At 42.1% G+C, this 20,802-nt stretch overlaps 1 protein-coding gene across 1 annotated transcript in view; it reads right to left on the bottom strand.

Moving 5' to 3' along the window:
- Nucleotides 1-527: 527 nt before the first annotated feature.
- LOC119481324 (transmembrane channel-like protein 3) overlaps nucleotides 528-20,802 on the bottom strand; it is a 44,284-nt gene continuing 24,009 nt past the window's right edge. The window contains 16 exon segments of the mRNA XM_037758130.1: nucleotides 528-1,807; nucleotides 3,946-4,219; nucleotides 4,317-4,359; nucleotides 6,354-6,432; nucleotides 6,527-6,652; nucleotides 9,147-9,257; nucleotides 13,002-13,130; nucleotides 13,515-13,582; nucleotides 13,847-13,979; nucleotides 17,204-17,292; nucleotides 17,295-17,360; nucleotides 17,363-17,467; nucleotides 18,801-18,879; nucleotides 18,984-19,054; nucleotides 19,056-19,094; nucleotides 19,837-19,984. Of these exon segments, the coding sequence (XP_037614058.1) occupies nucleotides 805-1,807; nucleotides 3,946-4,219; nucleotides 4,317-4,359; nucleotides 6,354-6,432; nucleotides 6,527-6,652; nucleotides 9,147-9,257; nucleotides 13,002-13,130; nucleotides 13,515-13,582; nucleotides 13,847-13,979; nucleotides 17,204-17,292; nucleotides 17,295-17,360; nucleotides 17,363-17,467; nucleotides 18,801-18,879; nucleotides 18,984-19,054; nucleotides 19,056-19,094; nucleotides 19,837-19,984 (2,563 nt within the window). The 3' untranslated portion in view covers nucleotides 528-804.

The following is a 20,802-nucleotide window of genomic DNA, read 5'->3' as shown; positions in this document are numbered from 1 at the left end:
TCTAGTTGGCATCACGCACCTGGAGGCTGGAGGTCCTCGCTTGTTGCAGCAAAGCACGCTGGGAGTTGTAGTGGTCACCTCATTCCATCTGAAAATGCTGCTTATTCAGTGTGCAGGGGATCAATGTGATATCACCATCCATCCATCCATCCATCTGCAACCACTTATCCCGTTAGGGGTCGCGGGGGGGGGCTGGAGCCGATCCCAGCCGACATTGGGCGAAGGCGGGGTACACCCTGGACAGGTCGCCAGTCCAGGGTGTGACAGGGCTGACACATAGAGACAGACAACCATTCACCCTCACATTCACACCTACGGGCAATTTAGAGTCAACAATTAACCTAACCTGCATGTCTTTGGGAGAAAACCCACACTAACACGGGGAGAACATGCAAACTCCACACAGAAGGGCCACAAGCCAGATTTGAACCTGCGACCCTCTAGCTGTGAGGCGCCAGTGCTAACCACTGCACCACCGTGCAGCCTATGTGATATCACATGAGTAACTATTTTATTGTGATTGTTTGTGGAGCAGGTGTAATTGTGTAAGCTGTATGTGTCACAGCTAATGTTAAATATGGTTTGATTGTTATACACATAATAACCAATTTAACTCGCTGACATACAGCTGTTTCTAAATGATACAAGACCACACACACGTAGGAGACAGAAATCACATTTATAATGATATACTCGCTGTGCTTTCAATGCCATGTATTAACCCTCAGTAGCATACAGGCCTATATATCTGGCCTATTATATTTTGAGAATCATTTATCAGAATTCATAATTTTAGCAAAGATGTCATACATTGGAGCAGACCAGGTCATTGGACTCAGTGACATTCAGATCAAAGCTGGCTTTGGACTTCTTTTTGGCCAGCTTACCTTGCCTGGCATCAGACTTGACATAGTGCTCCTTGTTGTGGATGACCTGAATGTACTGGTCAGTGCTGCTGTTCTGCTGGTCACTGCTGGAGGCCAGGGAGGCTGAGTCGGACTCGGTCAGAGGGCTCTCCAGCTTTGGTCTCGCCTTGGGTTTCACATACGACTCCATGTGCCTGGTCCTGGCCGGTGACTGACAGTGTCTTCCTGGGGAATGGATGTAACGCCTGGTTCGCACAAGAAGAGCGTCTGCTCCTCTCACATTGGTCTGGGACCGGGAGTGCGACTCCAAATCTCTCCAGTCCATTCCTCCTTCACCATCCTCCACTTCATCCTCTTCTTGCACTCCACATCTTCCTCGAGCGGCGTGGCCGTCTTTGGCCACGGACACGTGGCCCTCGACGCGGTCACCGATGTAGAAGTGCGCCGGCTGGTGGAGGTCAGAGAGGGAACGGGGCCGATGAGCCTTCCCCAACAACACCCTTCTCCTGCCTTTTCCCTCTTCCTCCTCCTCTTCCTCTTCACTCAGATGCTGATGTGATGGGTGGGGCCGGTGAGGATGCGGTTGGTGGTGAGCGGTGCGGGGTGCGTAGCGTTTGATGTTGCGCGGGTACAGCTCCAGGATCTCCGCGGGCTCCTCCATGAGGTAGTGGCGTGGGATCCGTGTGGTTGAGCGCAGCAGCTTCTTCCTGGGCTCATGCTCATTGACAATCACATAGCGGGTGGTGTGACCACGCCGTCCTCCATAACTCTGTGCGGTGATGATCCCGGCAGCCTCGACTGGGTGTATGGAGCGTATGGTCTTCCTGTACAGGGGGTCAGAGTGGATGTTGTCAGAACAGCGAGCTGGGGGATTGTACGCCATGTGGTGGTAGGACTTGGACCTGCAGGTACCACTAGGGCCACCGAGAAAGGGCGGGGGCCTGTTATGAGAGAGGACAACACATAAGAATGAGTATGACTATTGTAATGACTATCATTGTGATCATATTGTTGGTATGTTATCATTGCATGATGCTACTAAAAAGCATGGACTTATTTGAAATGTTTGCACTGCACTGCCACATGACAATCTTGTAATTTGACCAAATTAAAGGAGACATGATGATCACTGTGATGGATGATGAAAGAGGATCCAAAGACTGTTAAAGTACTGAAATACATGAAAACCAATGGCTGTGTGGAAGCTTGAAAAAACACATTAAAAAAGTAAAACTTTGCTATGATTGGTATATTGGTCAGCGGTGATGTAATGTTTATGCTATTTGTTAAAAGAAAATGGTCATGCAAAAATACTAGTACGGTCCTTTAAAGCCGTCATTCAGCAGGTTTCAATTTCATCTTTTTCATGCCAAAAAACATTCCCATAACTTACAAGTACTCAGTGCTTCCCACAGAAAAAGAAAAGAAACTCACACAGCATTTGGAAAACCCAGGTTAAAGGGTAACTTTTTTTTTTTTTTTAACCTGGACCCTATTTCCCCAGGTTTTTGTGTCTAAGAGACTAATGGGGACAACACTCTCTGAAATGGGTCCAGTAATGAGGGAAAACGCTGTAACTGGCATCCGTGAAACGAGCTGCGAGGGGCAAGTGGTCAGCGTCAAAGTTACGTCACGTTCATAAAAAAATCTTGTTTTTGACATTGACAGGCTCAGATTGTTATTATAAGTGTCTGAGAACTTTGTGGAAAGGACCCTACCTTTCTCTTGATGCAGTCTGTTTGTTATTGTGTCCAAGTCCCGCTCAAGGAGAAGCCTTGTTATGAAATATGAATATCAAATAAATACGGGCGGCCATTGAATTCAAAGACCTCGTCCACATTGTCGAAAGCACAACGAGACTTCTCCTTGAGCGAGACTCTTTCCATAATGTCAGACACTTATAATAACAATCAGAGTCTGTCGTGGAAAAAACAAGCATTCTTCCATTTTTTCTTTATCGCTGTTAAAAGGTTGTTGTTTTTTTGGGGGCGGGGGGGGTTTCCTTAACCGATGAGAGGGCCACACTGTAAATGACAGAGAATGTTGTTTCATGTACACATTGTTAAGCCCCCCCCTGAGGCAAATTTGTGATTTGTGATTTTGGGCTATACAAATTAAATTGGCTTGACTTGACTAGTGGGCATAAATGACTGTGCCAGCTTGCCCCAATAGGATTACATTGCAGCCTGTGAGCGGCTGTCGTCTACAACGCTCTCCCTCAATACTGGACCAATGTCAGGAATTGTTGTCCCTATTAGTCACTTAGACACAAAAACATGGGGACATATGGTCCAGGTTTAAAAAAAATACTGAAGTTACCCTTTAATACTAAAAGACAACGAATCGTTTTTATGTAAAAATCGCAACATTTCGAGAGAGTGCAATTTTCAAATCACGGGAACCACAGTTTGAATTATAACTTGGTTAATAATAACATTATTAACGATCTTAACTGCTGTGAGAGTGAAAGTTTTATATAGTTACAACTGTCACTATCAAATTTAGTCAGCTGAAGTTCAAAAACATTAATGAAGTGTGTTAATTCAACTCAGAGTTGGCCAAAAATTTGCTAGAACATTTTCTACAATTTCTACTAGAACATGTTTACATACTTTAATGTTTAAAAAAAAACTTTATTTTACTCATGCTCTCTGCTTGAATATACCTGTATTCACCCTCTGTCCGAAACGCTCGGTTTTAGTGCATTTCAATGGAATTGCAACAGAACTGCGTTGCAAGGCAACAGCTTGGGTCCATATTTACTTCCTGTCAGCTGATGTCATTCACATACACTGGAACAGGAAATAAACTGGGACCCATTTAGAATATTTATGTTTAAAACTTTGAAATGGTCTAAATATTGTAGATTTGTGACATCACAAATGGACACGGCTTGTTTCAAAAGCTCAGTTTCTGAATACGGGCTATGTGTATTTCTCTGTGTTTCAATCTTTCATAGTATTTATATAGCACTTAAACCTGCTTTATAATATAAAAGCCATGAAAATGACAGTTTTTACAATATGGGACCTTTAAGTAAACCTAATTGGCTAAACCAGTATATCAATGTGTGTCAGACCTGTTGGGTATGTGCTCCGGCCTGGGTTTGGGCAGTATGGTCACTGTTGGACTTCTGACAGATCCAGTCACACTTCCTCTATTCAGGTCCGCCCTAGATGCTGATTGGGCGATGGTGCGGATGCTGTTCCCACGACGAACAGGAGAATCAAAGTTTGTGACGCTGCCGTTCCGTCGGGGAGACGGAGTGTGGATGGAGGCCTCCTGGCTCGTGATGTCGCTCTCCTGCTGATCCGGCTTTTTGTCCGCTACAGCCTCTGGAGCCTGCAGTCTGGCTGAGGTGGGGTTAAATGTTACAGGGTGAGGTCAACTACGACACTATGAAACATAATGGAACACACACAGGAGATGTGTAAAAAACACTAGAGGTACCTGCAGCCATCTGGAAGACTTTCTTCTTGTCGTCGGTCCGCTCCTTAAAAGATTAAAGGAAAATTCCACCTTAATTATTTTCTACATTTTTGCTTAAAAAATTCTTAAAATGATTATTCTGTTATCAAAATTGTTGCAGATTAATTTGACTAATCGAATAATTTATATCTGTTTTGTTGCCTTTAGATAGTTTGTCCTCCCGAGAGTACTGGTTTATTTGTAAAGTGTAAAATGCCTGCTCAGTACAAAACTTGGGCATAATATTTTAAAGGGTAACTTCGGTATTTTTCAACCTGGACCCTGTTTTCCCATGTGTTGGTGTCTAAGTGACTAATGGGAACAACACTCTTTGAAACTGGTCCAGTATTGAGGGAGAACGCTGTACCCGGCAACCGCTAAACGAGCTGTAATGTCATAATTTGTAATTTTATATCCACTAAAAGTTCTTGTTTTTGCCACTGACAGGCTCAGATTGTTATTCTAAGTATCTGACAACATTATGGAAAGGATCCTACTGAGAAATAAAACCAAAAATCCAAATCTGCCTCTGTGTTTTTTACCCACAAAGATCTCCACATGCTCAAGGACGTTTTGCCTTATTTGCTCAAACTGTCCCTATATCCTGACAATAGTGCATGAGACAGATAATCTGTGAAAAAAATCAGGATCCTCTGCATGCTCCTATAGTGCTCCTAATAGAGAGCAGAAGTCCCGCCCCTTCCGGTGGACCACCATGAGACCTTATTTCTGAAAAAATATGAACGGTAGTCAACGGAGAGAGATAAATATTGTTTTGATCCCGTTTGAATTGCGCCATGAATCACACATATCATGTTTGTCCATTTAAAACATAATTTTGCAAGTCAAGAGAGTCTCATTTTGTTGTAAAACTGTTGAAGTATCAGACTGTGAAAATACATTATTAGAAAGACGACACACCCAACAGTGTGGTAGTGACGTGTCTCTCTCTAAGCTACAATGTTTGTGTGTTTCCTACTGGGATGAACTCACACTAGCAACAGGTCTGATCCTTCTTTTCACTTCCCGGCTGATAAAAAGACCAGAAGTCGCTGGATAAAACACATCAGGTCAGATAACGGTTCATCTGTGCGTGGTCATAGCTACGTTAGCTAGCTAGGTAGTGTTGGTGACGTATATTGTGCGAGATGTGAGATGTAGTTCACTGAGTGGTTTCACACTAAACTAAATGATACTACGACAAACTGATACTTTCTTGACTTGAACAAGTTTTAAATGTACAAACATCATATGTGTGATTCATGGCACAATTCAAACGGGATCAAAAAATATTGTTTGTTTGTCTGTTAGCAGGATTACTCAAAAAGAGAGCATTAAGACCTCTGGGTACAACACATGCACAGTGTAACTGATGACGCGTTGATGATGCATGACCCCGCCTCTTTCCTTCAGAGAGAGAGACAGAGAGAGAGGGGGGGCTTGGAGAGGGGTGTGGGGGGGGTAACAACTGTAGATTCTGCTTTTTTTTCACATTAAACTCGGTGAAATGACAGTTGAGTTGGACCAAAGCACACTTGATGATTGTTGGAAAGAGAAACGACGATGGTTTAGGTGATTTTTTTTTGTTTCTGTCCAGTTTCAATGAAGTGTTTTACGATGCTCCGCTACGTACAGCTGATCTCAACATAAACAAAAATACACGTGGATGATAGCGCAAGCAGAATGGAGGGGGGGGGGGGAGGGGGCAAATCGTACTCGGGCACCTTGGCGAAGGTCTGCGCTCTCCGAGTGCCATTCTAGTTTCAAAGGTTATCTGTTTCATGTACTACTGTCAGGATATAGTGACAGTTTGAAAAAAATATTTATATTAAAGTTACCAACTGTAGCTTTAACCGGCCATACTTTCCTGCTTACTTCCATACCGTATCTTCCTGTCATATAGGGCCACTGAAGCTGCTAAAAGCAAATGTGCCATGATTGAGAGGGATGTAGACGTTTTGATTCAGTGTGCTACAAATTACAAATGTTGAAAATATCCATTATTCATCAGAAACTCACAGTCTGGAGCTGCATCCTCAGCTGGTTGTTGGTGAATTTTAGGGATCTGGCAATAGCCTGGAGATAGTATATCAGCATGCTGAAACACACAGGGAGACAAGTCAAGATGGCATATTAATGTGTATATGTGTGTATGTCTCTGTGTGTGTGTGTGTGTGTGTGTGCAGTCTTACAACAGCAGCAGCAGTGCTGGTAGCACTACAACAGGGCTAGTGACGTAGCTCATCACTTTACTGAACCACAGGGGGAAGTCGTCGGCCACTGTCTCAGAGATGATGTCATATATCTTCTCTTGACCACTGAAACACAAATTACGGTACTTTTTTATTTAGTTAACATTTAAAAACAATATAAAGACAACCGCACCTAAAGACGCAGGTAGCAGCTCCTCCTTCAAATGCCTCATATTGCTCTAACACAGCAGAATCTAGCGAGTAGTACTTTAGCTGTTAGCTGTCATCTGCAGCGTCCTTATACCAACTAGTGGACACGACCCAGACTGCAGAATGCGAACAGACTTTACAGACAGCATCAGCTATAAGGGTAACGTTCTGGTTTAAAGCTTCAGTAGGCAGAATCTTTTTGGTATCATTGGGCAAAAATTCCGTATCAACCTTTCAGCATATTGTATTGTATAATTCAAGTGTTCTGAGAGAAAACTAGACTTCTGCACCTCCTCATGGCTCTGTTTTCAGGCTTTAAACAATCTAGCTGTGACGGGAGACTTTGACCAATCACAGGTTGAGAGAAATGAGAAAAAATGAGAACGTTTGCTCCGGCGGTGGGCGGTGCTTGGTATTTCCTCAGCTGATCTCAACATGGCTGCCAGGTCACAAACTTTCTCATTTTACAGCTAAACAGTACACTACAAGACGATCTCTGAAAACATATGAGGAGAGAAATAGACATTAACGTAACAGAATATTGATTCATATTTGATCAGCGCTGCCTAGTTTGACCGTTTGGTCGGAGTTCGCGAGTGATTGACAGCTTCTAAGAGATGGCAAGGCTCCAGATCAGCTCTGATTGGGTGTTTTTTTCTGTGAAATCTTGCAGATGCCGTTAGGAGGACGTTGGGAGGACACCGGAGGACACAGAGGAACATGATTTTTTTCAGATTACCTGTCTCATGCACTACTGTCACGATCTATTGACCGTTTTATAAAAATAACTTTTTAAAGGGACTATTTGTAACTTTCAGAAATGCTTCTTAACAGCGACACCTGTGGCCGTGAAATCAACGAAAGTCAGCGTCGGGCTCGCGCTTGCTCGCTCTAAATATACCTGAACGAGCATCGCTCAAAACAGTGAGGCGACACACGTCAGCTAGAACCACAATATCACTCTATATTTCAGCTGCTTGGCAGTAATGTTGGCTGACCAGACGAAGGTCTCTCCATGAATCAATGCTGATCCTAGTGTTGGCTTTTCCTGCCTAAGTGCAGGCTGAAGCAGCGGGGCTCTGCAGCGTGTCTCCCTGCTCTCTCCGCCCACAGCCGGAGAGAGCAGAGGAGACACCGGCACCTGGTCGGTAACGAGACGATAACGTTACTAGCTGAGGAGCTTCCGTCACTTCACAAGACACGGGAAAAACTCTGTTGGTCTGGAGGAACTGCAGCATTTATTTCTGCACAAACGTCCCCTGTACGTTCACTAGATATTCTCCAGAGCTAAACTAACTCTTCTGCAGTGTGGAGTGAGCGCGCGTTCACCGTCTAGAGGTGGAGCGAGACAGCGAGGATGTGTGCGCATTTTGAGTGAAGGAGAGCAGGCAGCGGAGACGAGGCTCCAGCCACACGCGAGCGCGCATGTGCGAACGCGCATGTGTGGCGACCCGCCACATTTATACGTTTAAAAAGTTACAAATAGTCCCTTTAAAATTATTTTTGCTCCAATCTCGCCTACTGCTGCTTTAAAATTCTATAAATTCTTGCTACAGTAGACACAGTAGGCTACATTGATTTGTACATGTAGTGCCTGTCCAGGACATGTGTCAGAGATTCACTTACAGATTCATGCGTGTGATGTAAGCAATGAGCTACTCTTTCTTTGGAAAACACAGAGGAACGTTAAATGTAGTCACAAGGACCTTACATATTGCTTTAGCTGTAAAAAAAAAATAAAATAAAATAAAAATCATATTCATAAAAATGTTGGGGATACCACCAGACATCCTTTATATTATTTATATTATTATTATATTACAGGCAAGAGCTGTAGTTTTGGAACATCCTTCCATTGATATGGAATATAAGTCAGAACAGAAGGAAAAATATAGCTACATGGGTTAGCACACATTCACATATACATATGCCTGGAGGTGACCTGACATGTGAAGGCTGACATATGTGCGTGCCCATGTAAATGATATTGCTATATCTCTGCGCCCCCACCCCCCCTTTTTTTGCTATTAACTTCTTTGTTTATTTAACTTATTATTACTTTCTTTTCTTTTCTTTGTATCATTATTATTATTATTTTATTTATTTTTATTATTCTATTCTTTTTTATTATTATTATTATTATTATTCTTTTTAAAAAAAATTATTTCATTTTGAATGCTGAAGTTGTTTTCCCTAGTGTACTTATTGTGTTCGTCTCTAAGCTCAACTACTTAAAAAAATGATTTATAAACTATTGTAATTACGAACTGTAAATTGCATATATGAAAACAACCTCGAAAAAAAGGGAAAAAAATAAAGTCTGAAAAAAAAATAATAATATGGAATATAAGTCAGAGCAGTACCTTTCAACAACACACATCTTCTGATACTATATAAACTCTGTTTTTACCTGAATGGTCCACAGTGCTGTGATGGTCTGTATCTCACTATGGAAAAGATGGTGGGCAGCATACACAGAAACAGCATGAAAAGCAGCATAGCCAGGTAGAAATTGTTTGATCTAGAAAGGCAAAGCAAAAAAGAGAAAAAGGATGTTTTCAAATGAACAATGTTCTCATTCCTGTTGTTTTCAGACCTTTGCTCTACTGTTGCTTTCAGAGCAGTCTGTTGCAAAATGCAGCCAAAATTGAAGTAAATGTGGGAAAGTCAGCCTAGACTACTGCATTCTGGGCCACCATTGTCCCTAACCTCTTCCATTGGCTGACTTTACCATCTTTCAGAGGCTGTAGCAGGATGCCTGAATACGTCTGTATTTACCCTCTGTCTTAAACGCTCAGTTTTAGCGCATTTCGACGGAATTGCGATGGAATTGCGTTGCTAGGCAACAGCTTGAGTCAATGTGTACTTCCTGTCAGTTGATGACATTCACATGCACTGCAACCAGTAATAAACTGGGATACATTTAGAATGTTTATGTTTAAAACTGCGTAAAGGGTCTACATATTGTATATTTGTGACATCACAAATGGACAGAAATCCTGACAGCTTGTTTCAAATGCATAGTTTCTGAATACGGGCTGTGTGTATTTCCCTGTGGGTTGAACGTTGCAATACTTTCACAGTATTTATATAAAACTTAAGCCTGCTTTATAATAAAAAACATGAAAATCTCACTTTTTTATAATATGTCCCCTTTAAAGCAAGTTCTCAGTCACTCACAAAACAATCCCCATGAATGAAGACCCGTTGCTGAATGTTTTCACTCAGACGCTGACTAAATTCACCGCCAATTCATCAGTTCTCCCATTGTAGTGGCTGCATTTCTTGTTTGAGACCAGGAACACTAGACTACTTCACTGATGCTAAAACAAAATCCATATTATCTCCAGCAGACATGTCGTCAGTGTTACATACAGTACAGTGTTTCCAGCTCTCCATAATTATGAGTAGGGGGCGTCTCCTTTACTATCAGCAACGTGTCCGTATCAAACTCTCTCCTCCAGCACAACTGCATTTAATGACTCACATAAATGTTCTCTCAGCTGTATGGAGGACTGCCTGTGTGTGTGTGTGTGTGTGTGTGTGTGTGGCTGCTAGGATTTTCCACCACATCTGGGAGTGACTGATAAGGACTGAAAGAGGCAATGACAGCCTTGTTACATAAATCAGAGTGGGCTGAGCGCCTGAGGCATGTGTGGTGTGTGTGTGTGTGTGTGTGTATAGGATGCATATACTGTACTGTAGGACTACACACTGATTGGTCACCATCACGGCAGAGCTGGAAAATGAAAAGGGAGGAAGAAAATAGCCACAAACCTATCGGTGCTAATAAATAATAAGAGCAGTGTGCTGGTGCAGTTTCATCTTTATCAAAGAGAGGATCTCGTGCACACACTGTGCAGAGCTCAGTGACGAGGATGGAGAATAAGAGAAAATATGGACATGAAGTCATGTGTCCTTTTGTTCTGAGAGTGTGTGTGTGTGTGTGTGAGATGAAAGACTTCTATACATCAGACCGGCAATACGTCATCCAGAGTAGGCTCTCATGACCACGCCCCTATTTGGGGGAAGACCTTACCGTGTCCCTCGTAGACGGTAACAGAGTAAAGAGACGACATTGAAACATGTCTCCAAACTTCTACTTTAAAGGGACTCTATGTAAGAATCAGAAATTGCTTGTTAACAGCGACACCTTTGGCCGTTAAGTCAACAAAAGCCAGCGTCGGGCTCATGCTTGTGCTCGCTTTACATAGACATGAACGAGCATCGGTCAAAACAGTGAGGCGACACACGTCAGCTAAAAGCACAATATCACTCTATATTTCCCAAAACGCTGATCTCAAAAATCGAAAAAAGATCTAATACAGGGGCTTTATGGCCCCAAGCTATAGACCAGACCAGCATGGCGTCATCGCCGAGGCTGCGCTCCCTTTTGGGGGAAAGAAACTCGCTGTCACAGGAGAGAAAATTATGAAAGCTGTTGTGTAGCTGGCTGCAGTGGTTAGCACTGTTGCCTCATAGCAAGAGGGTCGCAGGTTCGAGTTTGCATGTTCTCCCCGTGTTAGCGTAGGTTGTCTCCGGGTGCTCAGGTTTCCTCCCACAGTCCAAAGACATGCAGGTTAGGTTCATTGTTGACTCTAAATGTCCCGTAGGTGTCCTGACTTGGGGCCCAATGAATGGTTGTCTGTCTCTATGTGTCAGCCCTGTGATAGTCTGGAGACTTGTCCAGGGTGTACCCCGCCTTCACCCAATGTCAGCTAGGATCGACTCCAGCCCCCCCGGCGACCCTGAATAGGATAAGCGGTTAGAGGTAATGAAAGAATAGATGTTGTGTAGCGGGTTAACCGAGGCGGACATCTGAGGCACATACGATACGTGAATATTCACTGTCAGTGTGCTAAATGGCTAAATGATGCTGGTGAGAGTGACAAGCATGGCTAGCTAACGTTAGCTTGAGTGGGAGGCAGCTGCAGTATTACAGTCATACATTAACGTTAAAGCATCATACATTAACGTTAGAGCAGCATCAGACTGTCGTCTCCAACTAAATCTCAGCCTATAGATCAAACAGTTGGTTATTAACACGTTGGTTATTTACAGACAACACTTAGTCTAACGGGATTCAATCAAATATGTAGAGATGTCTGGATAAGCAATATCCAACCACTGTGTTGGACGGGGGGAACACTGAAGGACAAAATTAATTGCAAATCATTGCATCATGCAAAAGGATTATCAGACGCGTGTAAAACAAACGTTTGTTAAACAAGAGATGAATGCAAACTCAAAAATACAATCCAAACATACGTCAAATTGCATTGAAGTCTATGGGATCTTCGGTTTTCTATGAACCCAAAAGGGGGCGCAGTATTTTAAGCCAAACCATGATGTTATTTTTTACTAAACCTAACCAAGTACTTTTGTTGCGTTTTTTTTGTTTTGTTTTGTTTCAATTTACAACATTATGTTTAAAACTGTAACTGTAATCCAGGAGAAAATATGTTTCCCTCAAAACGTAATAGAGGATCCAGTTCAGTTGTATGGAAATATATTTTAGTAGGAGACAGGGTTGGCAGATGACATGCAGTTTAGGCAGATAATGACATTGGCATTCGGATGCCAGCGTGGTGACATCAACACAGTTGATTATTTAAAAAACACATTAATGTAATTCAGCTTGCAATATAAACACACATTTAACAGTTATCTACAGCAGTGTGTACCAATATTAAGAATAAATACAAATATATTAAAGGTCCCATATTGTAAAAAGGGATATTTTCATGTCTTTTATATTATAAAGCAGGTGTAAGTGATATATAAATACTGTTAAACTATCAAAGCGCTCAATATACGGAGAAATACACAAAGCCCATATTCAGAAATTGCGCGTTTGAAACAAGCTGTTAGGATTTCTGTCCATTTGTGATGTCACAAATATACAATATTTAGACCATTTACCGGTTTTAAATGTAAACATTCTAAATGTGTCAGAGTTTATTTCCTGTTGCAGTGTATGTAAATAACATCAGCTGACAGGAAGTAAATATGGACCCAAACTGTTGCCTAGCAACGCGATTCCATTGCAATTCCATTGAAATACACTAAAACGGAGTGTTTCAGACAGAGGGTGAATACGGGTACATTCAGGCAGACAGTACGAGGAAAATAATGTGTTTTTTGAAAATCACAGCATGTAAACATGTTCTAGTAGAAACACAAAATACAAGTATGAACCTGAAAAAGAGCACGATATGGGACCTTTAACACCACAAACGTGTGTGTTTGTACGTGTGTGTCAGACCTGGAGGCTCGGAACACCTGCTGATGGGGAACATTACAGGTGAGGACGGCCCAGCTCCTCAGATACATCAGACCGATCAGCTTCAACACGTTGAAGGCAGGAAGACAGGGAGAGAAAAACGCCCCCATCCTAGAGGAATGAAATAGAAAGGTCAGTAACACACACACACACACACACACACACACACACATTTAGCCATCCGGGTCACACCCCATATAAAAGACATTACAGTGGCTTGTGGTTTCGCTTCATTATGTTCATCGCTGCAAGGCGACATTTCTGAAATGAGTTGAGGAAATACAGTGGAGCCAGTCACAGAGGTGTAATGGAGAGATCATAGAGGGCCAAGTCCTTTAAACAGGGTCATGGAGACTGGTCAGCACCGGCCACACTATTAACTCTGAGTTAGATCTTCGATTACACACACGGTGGCGAGGCCAAGGTGATACAGTGGAATTAGAAAGATATCCTCCATATTTAATTTTCTGTCAGATATTTTAGACAAGAACTTACCAGATCATCCCTTGGTTATATATCAGATGCAAAACATTCTCTGCTATTTTGAATTCTCCGTATTCAGGCTGAGAAAAGACAGAAAAAAGCATTAATTTTATGTCGTGTATGTTCTTTTTCTCTTAGTTTTTCAACCATGGGGTCTTTAAATGATGCATTTGATGTTAAAGCTAGGGTTTCTTCAAAAACATTTTTCTTATATTTGTTGAAATTCTCGTAACATCCCGACAGCAATCTAAACCTAAAGATAGGTGCACTAAGCTGCACTGATGCTCAAAGAAAAGGCTTTTAAAGTTTTATAATTACAAAAACTCAACTTGTGTACAACTTACAAACTTGCTCTCTAGATCCCAGCAGCAGCAGTCACTCAGGTAGCGAACCACCAAGCCTCTGATGAAGTCAATGAGCAGGATGCTGGCCACAGTGAAGATCATGTCAATGATGGACAGCTTCAGCATCTCCTGGAGACAACACCGTACACAAACCGTGGGTACAACATGTAAATATACAAACATATGCAGTTCATGTAATTATTCACCACTCAAATCAGGCTAAAACCTGCTCAGTGATGTCTCGCTTTGTGTTTCAGCCAGAGTGTGGAACGCTGGACACTTCTTATAGCGGAAGGGAAGGTTCCAGTGGCGGTCGCAGTCGCTCCGGTGAACATTATAGAAATGTAAGTATCACTATACTGATGTCAGACAGAAGCCATCAGTAGAAGCGATCATCATCATTTCCAGTGAGTGTATGACAGACGTGTTCGATTTGAAACATTAAAATTACCCTGTCGAAATTCACGCACTACGCAAGTAAGCAAGGGTGGGAGTAAGTCACACATGTGCAAGTCTCAAGTCTTAACCTTCAAGTCTCAGGCAAGTCCCAAGTCACTGTGGTGAGAATCAAGCAAGTCAAGTCGAGTCCCTGCTCAGGTCAAGCAAGTCACAAGTCAAGTCATATGAAATTCTGATGATATGTCTTCTCAATAAAATGCATAATCGATTTAAAGCCAAGTCTAACGTAGCTTAAACTTAACGTTAGCGTTCTAGCTAACATTTGACCAGCCAATAAGTTAGCTAAAAAGACACACTCACATACCTTTCTCTGCGAGTTTTGTGGTGACGGATGAAGTTGGATGTTGTGGTGGTCGTGCCACTGATTTGTGAGCAGCAGACCTTGCATACCGCTGTTCTCTTCTTACTAACGTCATCGACAACATAATCATTGAATCCAAATTTTATTATTTTTTGACTAGGCCACTCCATGATAGCTCGCTGCCTCCTGCATTGGCCTCTGCTGTCTACTGTCTGCTGCGTCCGAGTAGGTTGCCAGGTTTGCGCATATCACTCAATGTTTCAAAAACAAAACGTAACTTCTCAATATCTAGAAAAATGAAAATATTTAAAAAAAAAAAGTCAAGTCCTTTCGAGTCATCTGTCTCAAAACTAAGTCAAGTCTTAAGTCATGAATACCAAGTCAAAGTCAAGTCCAGTCTTTTATCAATGTTAATTAAGCAAGTTTCAAGTCCTCAAGTCATGTGACTCGAGTCTCCACCTCTGCAAGTAGTACATAGTTTTACACAGTTTACTACATGGAAGTGCACTAACAGAAGTATCCGTATGTAGACATAGCATTCCTCTGGCGCCGGTCATTCCGTTCAGTCCAATTAAGCAACTTGAGACGCGAGACTGGAGTTAGAGTTGAGAGAACGACCGGTTGTTTGCATATGAAATACATATACATTTCTAAAAAGCTAATTAAAAGCTAAATCATCATCAGACGATAGGCGGTGGGGTCCCAGATTTCATTTCGACTCGATGCGTTCCACCTCTTTTGCTCTCCACATGGACTTTTTACCTTCATTCAACCAGAGCCTGTTCAAATGTGATTGGTCATAACTACTCGGACTATAAAAAGAAACCTTCTGATACCAAAAACTTGTCCTGCTGATTCTGCATTCATATGCAGATATCTGTATATAGAGATGAGATGCATCTACAGACTGATTAAGATGTCAGAAATGTCCCTGGTGATTATCATGTAGGGACTGTAAAAAGAGAACACAGAGACATAAAGTAGAATGCTTAATGGCGTGTCCATCAGCCACAGAAGGCAGAGACAGCCTTCATGTACTGTATATATTTTTAGATGGTTAGTCAGTCGGTTGATCAGCCACTTTGGGCCGGACTGAAATGTCTCAATTATTAATGGTTGGATTGCCATGAATTTTTTAGAAAGCCATTAATGTCCCATTCAGGATGAATTGTAATAACTTTGGTGATTCCCCTGACATTTCTAGTGCCATTTTCTGGACATTTCACTTTGTCCAATACCTTGTTTTATGACATAATAGAGTGCTCCAGGGATGAAGTATTTTTGTAGGACGACCAGGAAATTAGCATTGCCCCGGTTCCCTCAACAAAAAGCCAATGATATTTTTCTATTGGGTTTTGGATTAATGCAGAAAATCAGCTCTGTGGCAAACACACGTGTATGATACTGACACGTTTTGCTCAGCAAGATAATCTTCACAAATGAACACCATTTTATGGTTTTGATGTGTAAATGCAGTCGGCAGAAATAAAAAGCTAACGTTAGGCTATAAACACGGTCGTACTGTATACACAACGAGGCTGTAAAGGCAGACAAGTCGGCGTGAGGACGTTTAGTAGTCTCATTTAGCCTTTTTTAAGACACATAATATAGTGGGGTATTTATCGATGTATTTTATGTCTTAGAAGAAAACGTTAAAATCTCTTCAGCTTGTGTTAACCACAGACCTTATTTCAGGCATCGAACTAAAAACCCATTGACTTCCAGACGAGGGAACCGGAAGTGCTAAAATGCTAACTCATTTCCGAGTTTTAGGACTCATTCCTGTAGCACTAATAACATTTCCATCAGTCTCAGCTGCACTTTGTGTTTACTGCTAATTAGCAAATGTTTGTACATCAACAGTATATTTTGTGTTGGTATTCTATATCTATTTATTGCCCTTGAATTAAATGTTTTCTATTCAATGTTTCAAAACCAAATTTGACCGTAAGGGAACACATTCAGATCACAAGTAAAATCTGGCATCATTAGAATTTGTGTGACTTTTCTAACAGTTTTTGTGAACCTACTTCAACCTGAAGAAAGACAAGAAACATGCCATATGTTGGATATAATATGTATATCTAGAATGGCACTCAGAGAGCGCAGACCTCCGACAAGGTGCGTGACTTTAAAAACAGATCACAGATCACAGCTGGCGGTACCGTGAGGTGGTCAGCTTGTTATTAACAAGGCGTGTTTCCTTGTAACGTATCGGCGGATGCCTCTCTCATTCAGCAGCCTCACCGTGGACCGCCAGCTGATGTTCATCAGCTACACTGCGCATGTGTTATACACTGTGGTTTTAATGCTCAGACTGATCCGAATCCTTAAAAATATTCCTTAAAAATAATTCCTGAATCCGGATCATGTTCCAGAACGCCACCAAAATCTAATGGATTGTTCATTCTGCCACAACCCCACCCCTCTAAAAAAATTCATTCAAATCCTTTGCGGACTTTTGGAGGTAATCCTGCTAACGGACAAACAAACAAACAAACAAACCAACCGCCGGTGAAAACATAACCTCCTTCCTGGGCCTTCGGCCTTGGCGGAGGTAATAATAATAACAGATAGCAATCAGAAGAGAGAACCTGTCCACGTAGGTCTCCCAGCATGGGTCCTGCTGAGAGCGGGTGTTCTTCTCGAACAGAGCTGTCCTGGTTGGAGACGGTCCTCGAGCTGGCGCGTGCTGGTGTTCGTAACGTTCAGCACCGTGGCGATGGTCGCTATGGTGCTGTTGTGATGCTCAGGACGACAGAGAGCTCAGAAACAGGGTGGAGAGGGCTGTCTACCTCAGGCTGAGAGATGGTGGCCAGGAAGGAGCTGGAGTCAGACCAGTTACCTGGACTCACTGGGATCTGGAAGACACATATACTATGATCCATCAGCAGCTACATGCTATGCTAACTCCTATATGGGCAACTAATCATGTAATAGCTGGTGTCAAAGGAATAGTTCAACATATTGGGAAATGACTTCCTTTCCAAGATTGAGATGAAATGATACACACATCAATCTCATGCCTGTGTGTTAAGTGCAGAGCTTGAGACAGGCCAAGGTTAGCCTAGCTTAGCATAAAGACTGCACACAGGGGAAACAGCTAGTCTGGCTGGCTCACTCCAATCTCATTTAACCCGTACACAAACAGAAATGTATGAACAACTGTTTGTGGTTTTAGGGAGAGTAACGTGGTGAACAACAGCCGGGCACAGACACCACACAGAAGTCCTGGATACTTTGCTACTTCGCCATCGCCTACCGTGGCGATATTCACCTAACAGTTCACCAAAGTTGAACTCCACGCGAATGCAAAGAGGCGAATTTGCTTTGCCATGGGAAGCAAAACAAAATTTCGCGCCTTCACTCGCATAGAGTGGAAGTAAACGGGAGGCAAAATGTAAATTCCGCGCATGTATGAACCGTTCCTTCAAAGTTCACTATCGACTGTTCATAAAGGCAAATGAAATGCTGCCCACCCACCCCCAAATTAAAATAAATATATGATAAGATAGTTCCAGCACGTAACTTCCCCAAAAATCTAAATATGTAATTTTTCACATTTCTGTTCATGTTTAACACAACATTGCGTAAATAAAAACAAGTGCTGCTGTGCTTCCAGTCTTATACTAAACTAAGCTAACATGACCTGATTCCAGCTTTGTGCTAAACACACATACATGACATTGATATCCATCTTTTTCTCATACCACTTTTGGAAAAAAGGTAAATAAGCATATTTCTCTGAATGTTATGCTATGCTATTGCTTTAATATAAAATATAATTTTAACACATACAACCATACAGTGTATGATGGCGTATTAGGGCCATTACAGGTAAAAAAAAACGAAACAAAAACAAATACGGAGCCGGAGGAGGGGGGTAGAAAAAACTCAGAACTTCTGAGAATAAAAAATCTCTGAGAATAAAGTCACAAATTTACAAGAAAGAAACTCTGAAAACCCATCACACCACAGATGCTGCCTCCTGCCATGTATTATGCCTGCACTGGATGACCTAATCAACTTATACTTTGCAATCATATTTAGCAATAAGGATATACTCATGATTTTATCCCAGAATCGCCATATAATCATAAGCTTCGGACTTTGAAGAGACATTACGGTGAATCGGGCCTATTCAGAAGAAAACAACATCGTGATTTGGATGAGGTGACAGCTTTCTATACTCACAGCAGAGCTCATACTGTTGACCTTATCAAGGAGGGCAATAATGAGGCTGTAGAGAGTCCCCAGGTATAAAACAAGCACTATTGTAAACACATGAACATATGACCAATGTTAGTGTGCAGTATTAGCTGTGATGTATTATATAGAGTGTAATTGGTGCTGCATGAGGCAGCAGTGATGGAGTACCTGGCCAGCTGGAATCGCAGCGAGGTTCGTGGGTGGTACATCTCGAGCTGAGACACCAGCTCGAAGGCAGAACGGAGCAATCATGGTGATGAGAGAAACCACCACACTCACCTGGAGAGAGGAAGAACAGGAAAGCTACTTGGCAGGGAGGGTGTATCCCATTTCTCCTGGAAACTGATTATACAATATGCAGATGACAGTGTCCTCTGCATATCGATTGTGCAAATAGAGCAGGCGCAGTAGTGTTTCCTTTAACTCGGCCTCCCAGCCCTCGCTCCAGCCTTGGTCTGGGTCTCATTCACATGAACAGAGGAAGGGAAATAACTCTGGATTCAGTTATTAGTGCATTTTAACAACCTTTAGGGCCTAATAATTCAAAATAAGGACTATTCAAGTGTTCGTACTGGGAAGTTGATTTACCTTCAAACAAATTATCCGCTGAGTTACAGACGTCTCTTTCCCAATGTAAGTCTATAGGAAAAAGTATTTTTGGGTCCAATGGCATCACGTGAACTGACACAGAAGTTGTAGTACCGCCGTTTGACGAATACGAAAATTTGATTCACAGCCCAGCACTCTTCCTGGGGGCTTGCTATATTTTCATCCAGTTTATGACTTAAGAACAGGTGAAAAAAGGTTGTGCCAGGGTTTCTGTTGTGTGTTTGTTGTTGTAATACTCATGTTCGGCCACAAGAGGCTGAAGGCTGAACACTACCCCATGTTCTAAATAGGATTGAAAGCATTCATGTTTTCCTCTAGATCAGCCTCAGGTTTCACTTTCATTGATTCCTTGGAACTGTATTGTATGTTGAATAATCTAATCAAACTAATGATGTCTGCTCTGCTCTGCTACCTCATTCTTCTCCCACAGCGTTAGCTCCGGCTTCTCCTGCTCTAGTTTCTGAGAACGGTCCACCACAAAGTAGATGATGTAGATGCTGCCGGCCAGCGACAGCAGCACCAGGATGTTGGCTAAGATACGCAGACTGATCAGAACTGCCCTGAAGAAACACAGAAATACACAGAAATACATTGATCAGTGAAAGAGCACACATCTTATCTTCAAACAATCTGGAAGTTCACAGTAATTCCTCAAAATATTTGATATATGCATTTACAGCTGGGAAATGATAAAAAGGCGGTCTGTAGTCTGCCACCACACTCGCATGGCATACTCTTCTCACTGCAACACACAGTCCAACACACCCTTTACTTAAAGCTGTTAACTTTGAATAAAAGTAAAAAAGCTAATTTTTAAGGCGGCAGCTGGATCGGAGTCTGTCCGAGGTGGGCTGGTCGCTGCGAGGCCTCCCTGAGTCTGAGCTGAAGGAGTTTCTGGTGAACCTGCATGATTTCGTCTGATTTCGGTAGAATAGGACCCGGTGGTACCGATACAAGCATTAAGAATAACTAGATAGAAATAGCCAATCTTCTCGTTGATGGTCTTGTTTACTTACGTAGGTCATATAGAGCAGGGGTTCTCAAACCTTTTGGGGCCGGGGACCCCTTACAGGGTAGAACATTTTTTCAAGAACCCCCTCATGATCATAACAATTAATTGTAATCGACAATCGTAATCAAGCATATGCCTCCTAATGTACCTTTTGTCCTCTTAGCCATTGGAACTGTTTGTATGGAACTTATTGACATAAATACTTCAGACCTGTTTCACCTGTCCTGATGAATCCAGACATTTAAAATGACCAGTTTAATGCTGACTTTCAGTAAGTGACTCAACTTTAAAACAATGAACGTATTGCTCCTTATTCAAATCATCGTCAGAAAGCTCTGAACAATTCATAACGGAAGTTTTATATAA

The sequence above is a fragment of the Sebastes umbrosus genome, chromosome 2 (genome assembly GCF_015220745.1).
Source record: "Sebastes umbrosus isolate fSebUmb1 chromosome 2, fSebUmb1.pri, whole genome shotgun sequence".
In the NCBI taxonomy this organism is placed as follows: domain Eukaryota; kingdom Metazoa; phylum Chordata; class Actinopteri; order Perciformes; family Sebastidae; genus Sebastes; species Sebastes umbrosus.
Note: the sequence above shows the minus strand (reverse complement) of the source record. Positions and strands in the feature narration are given on the sequence as shown.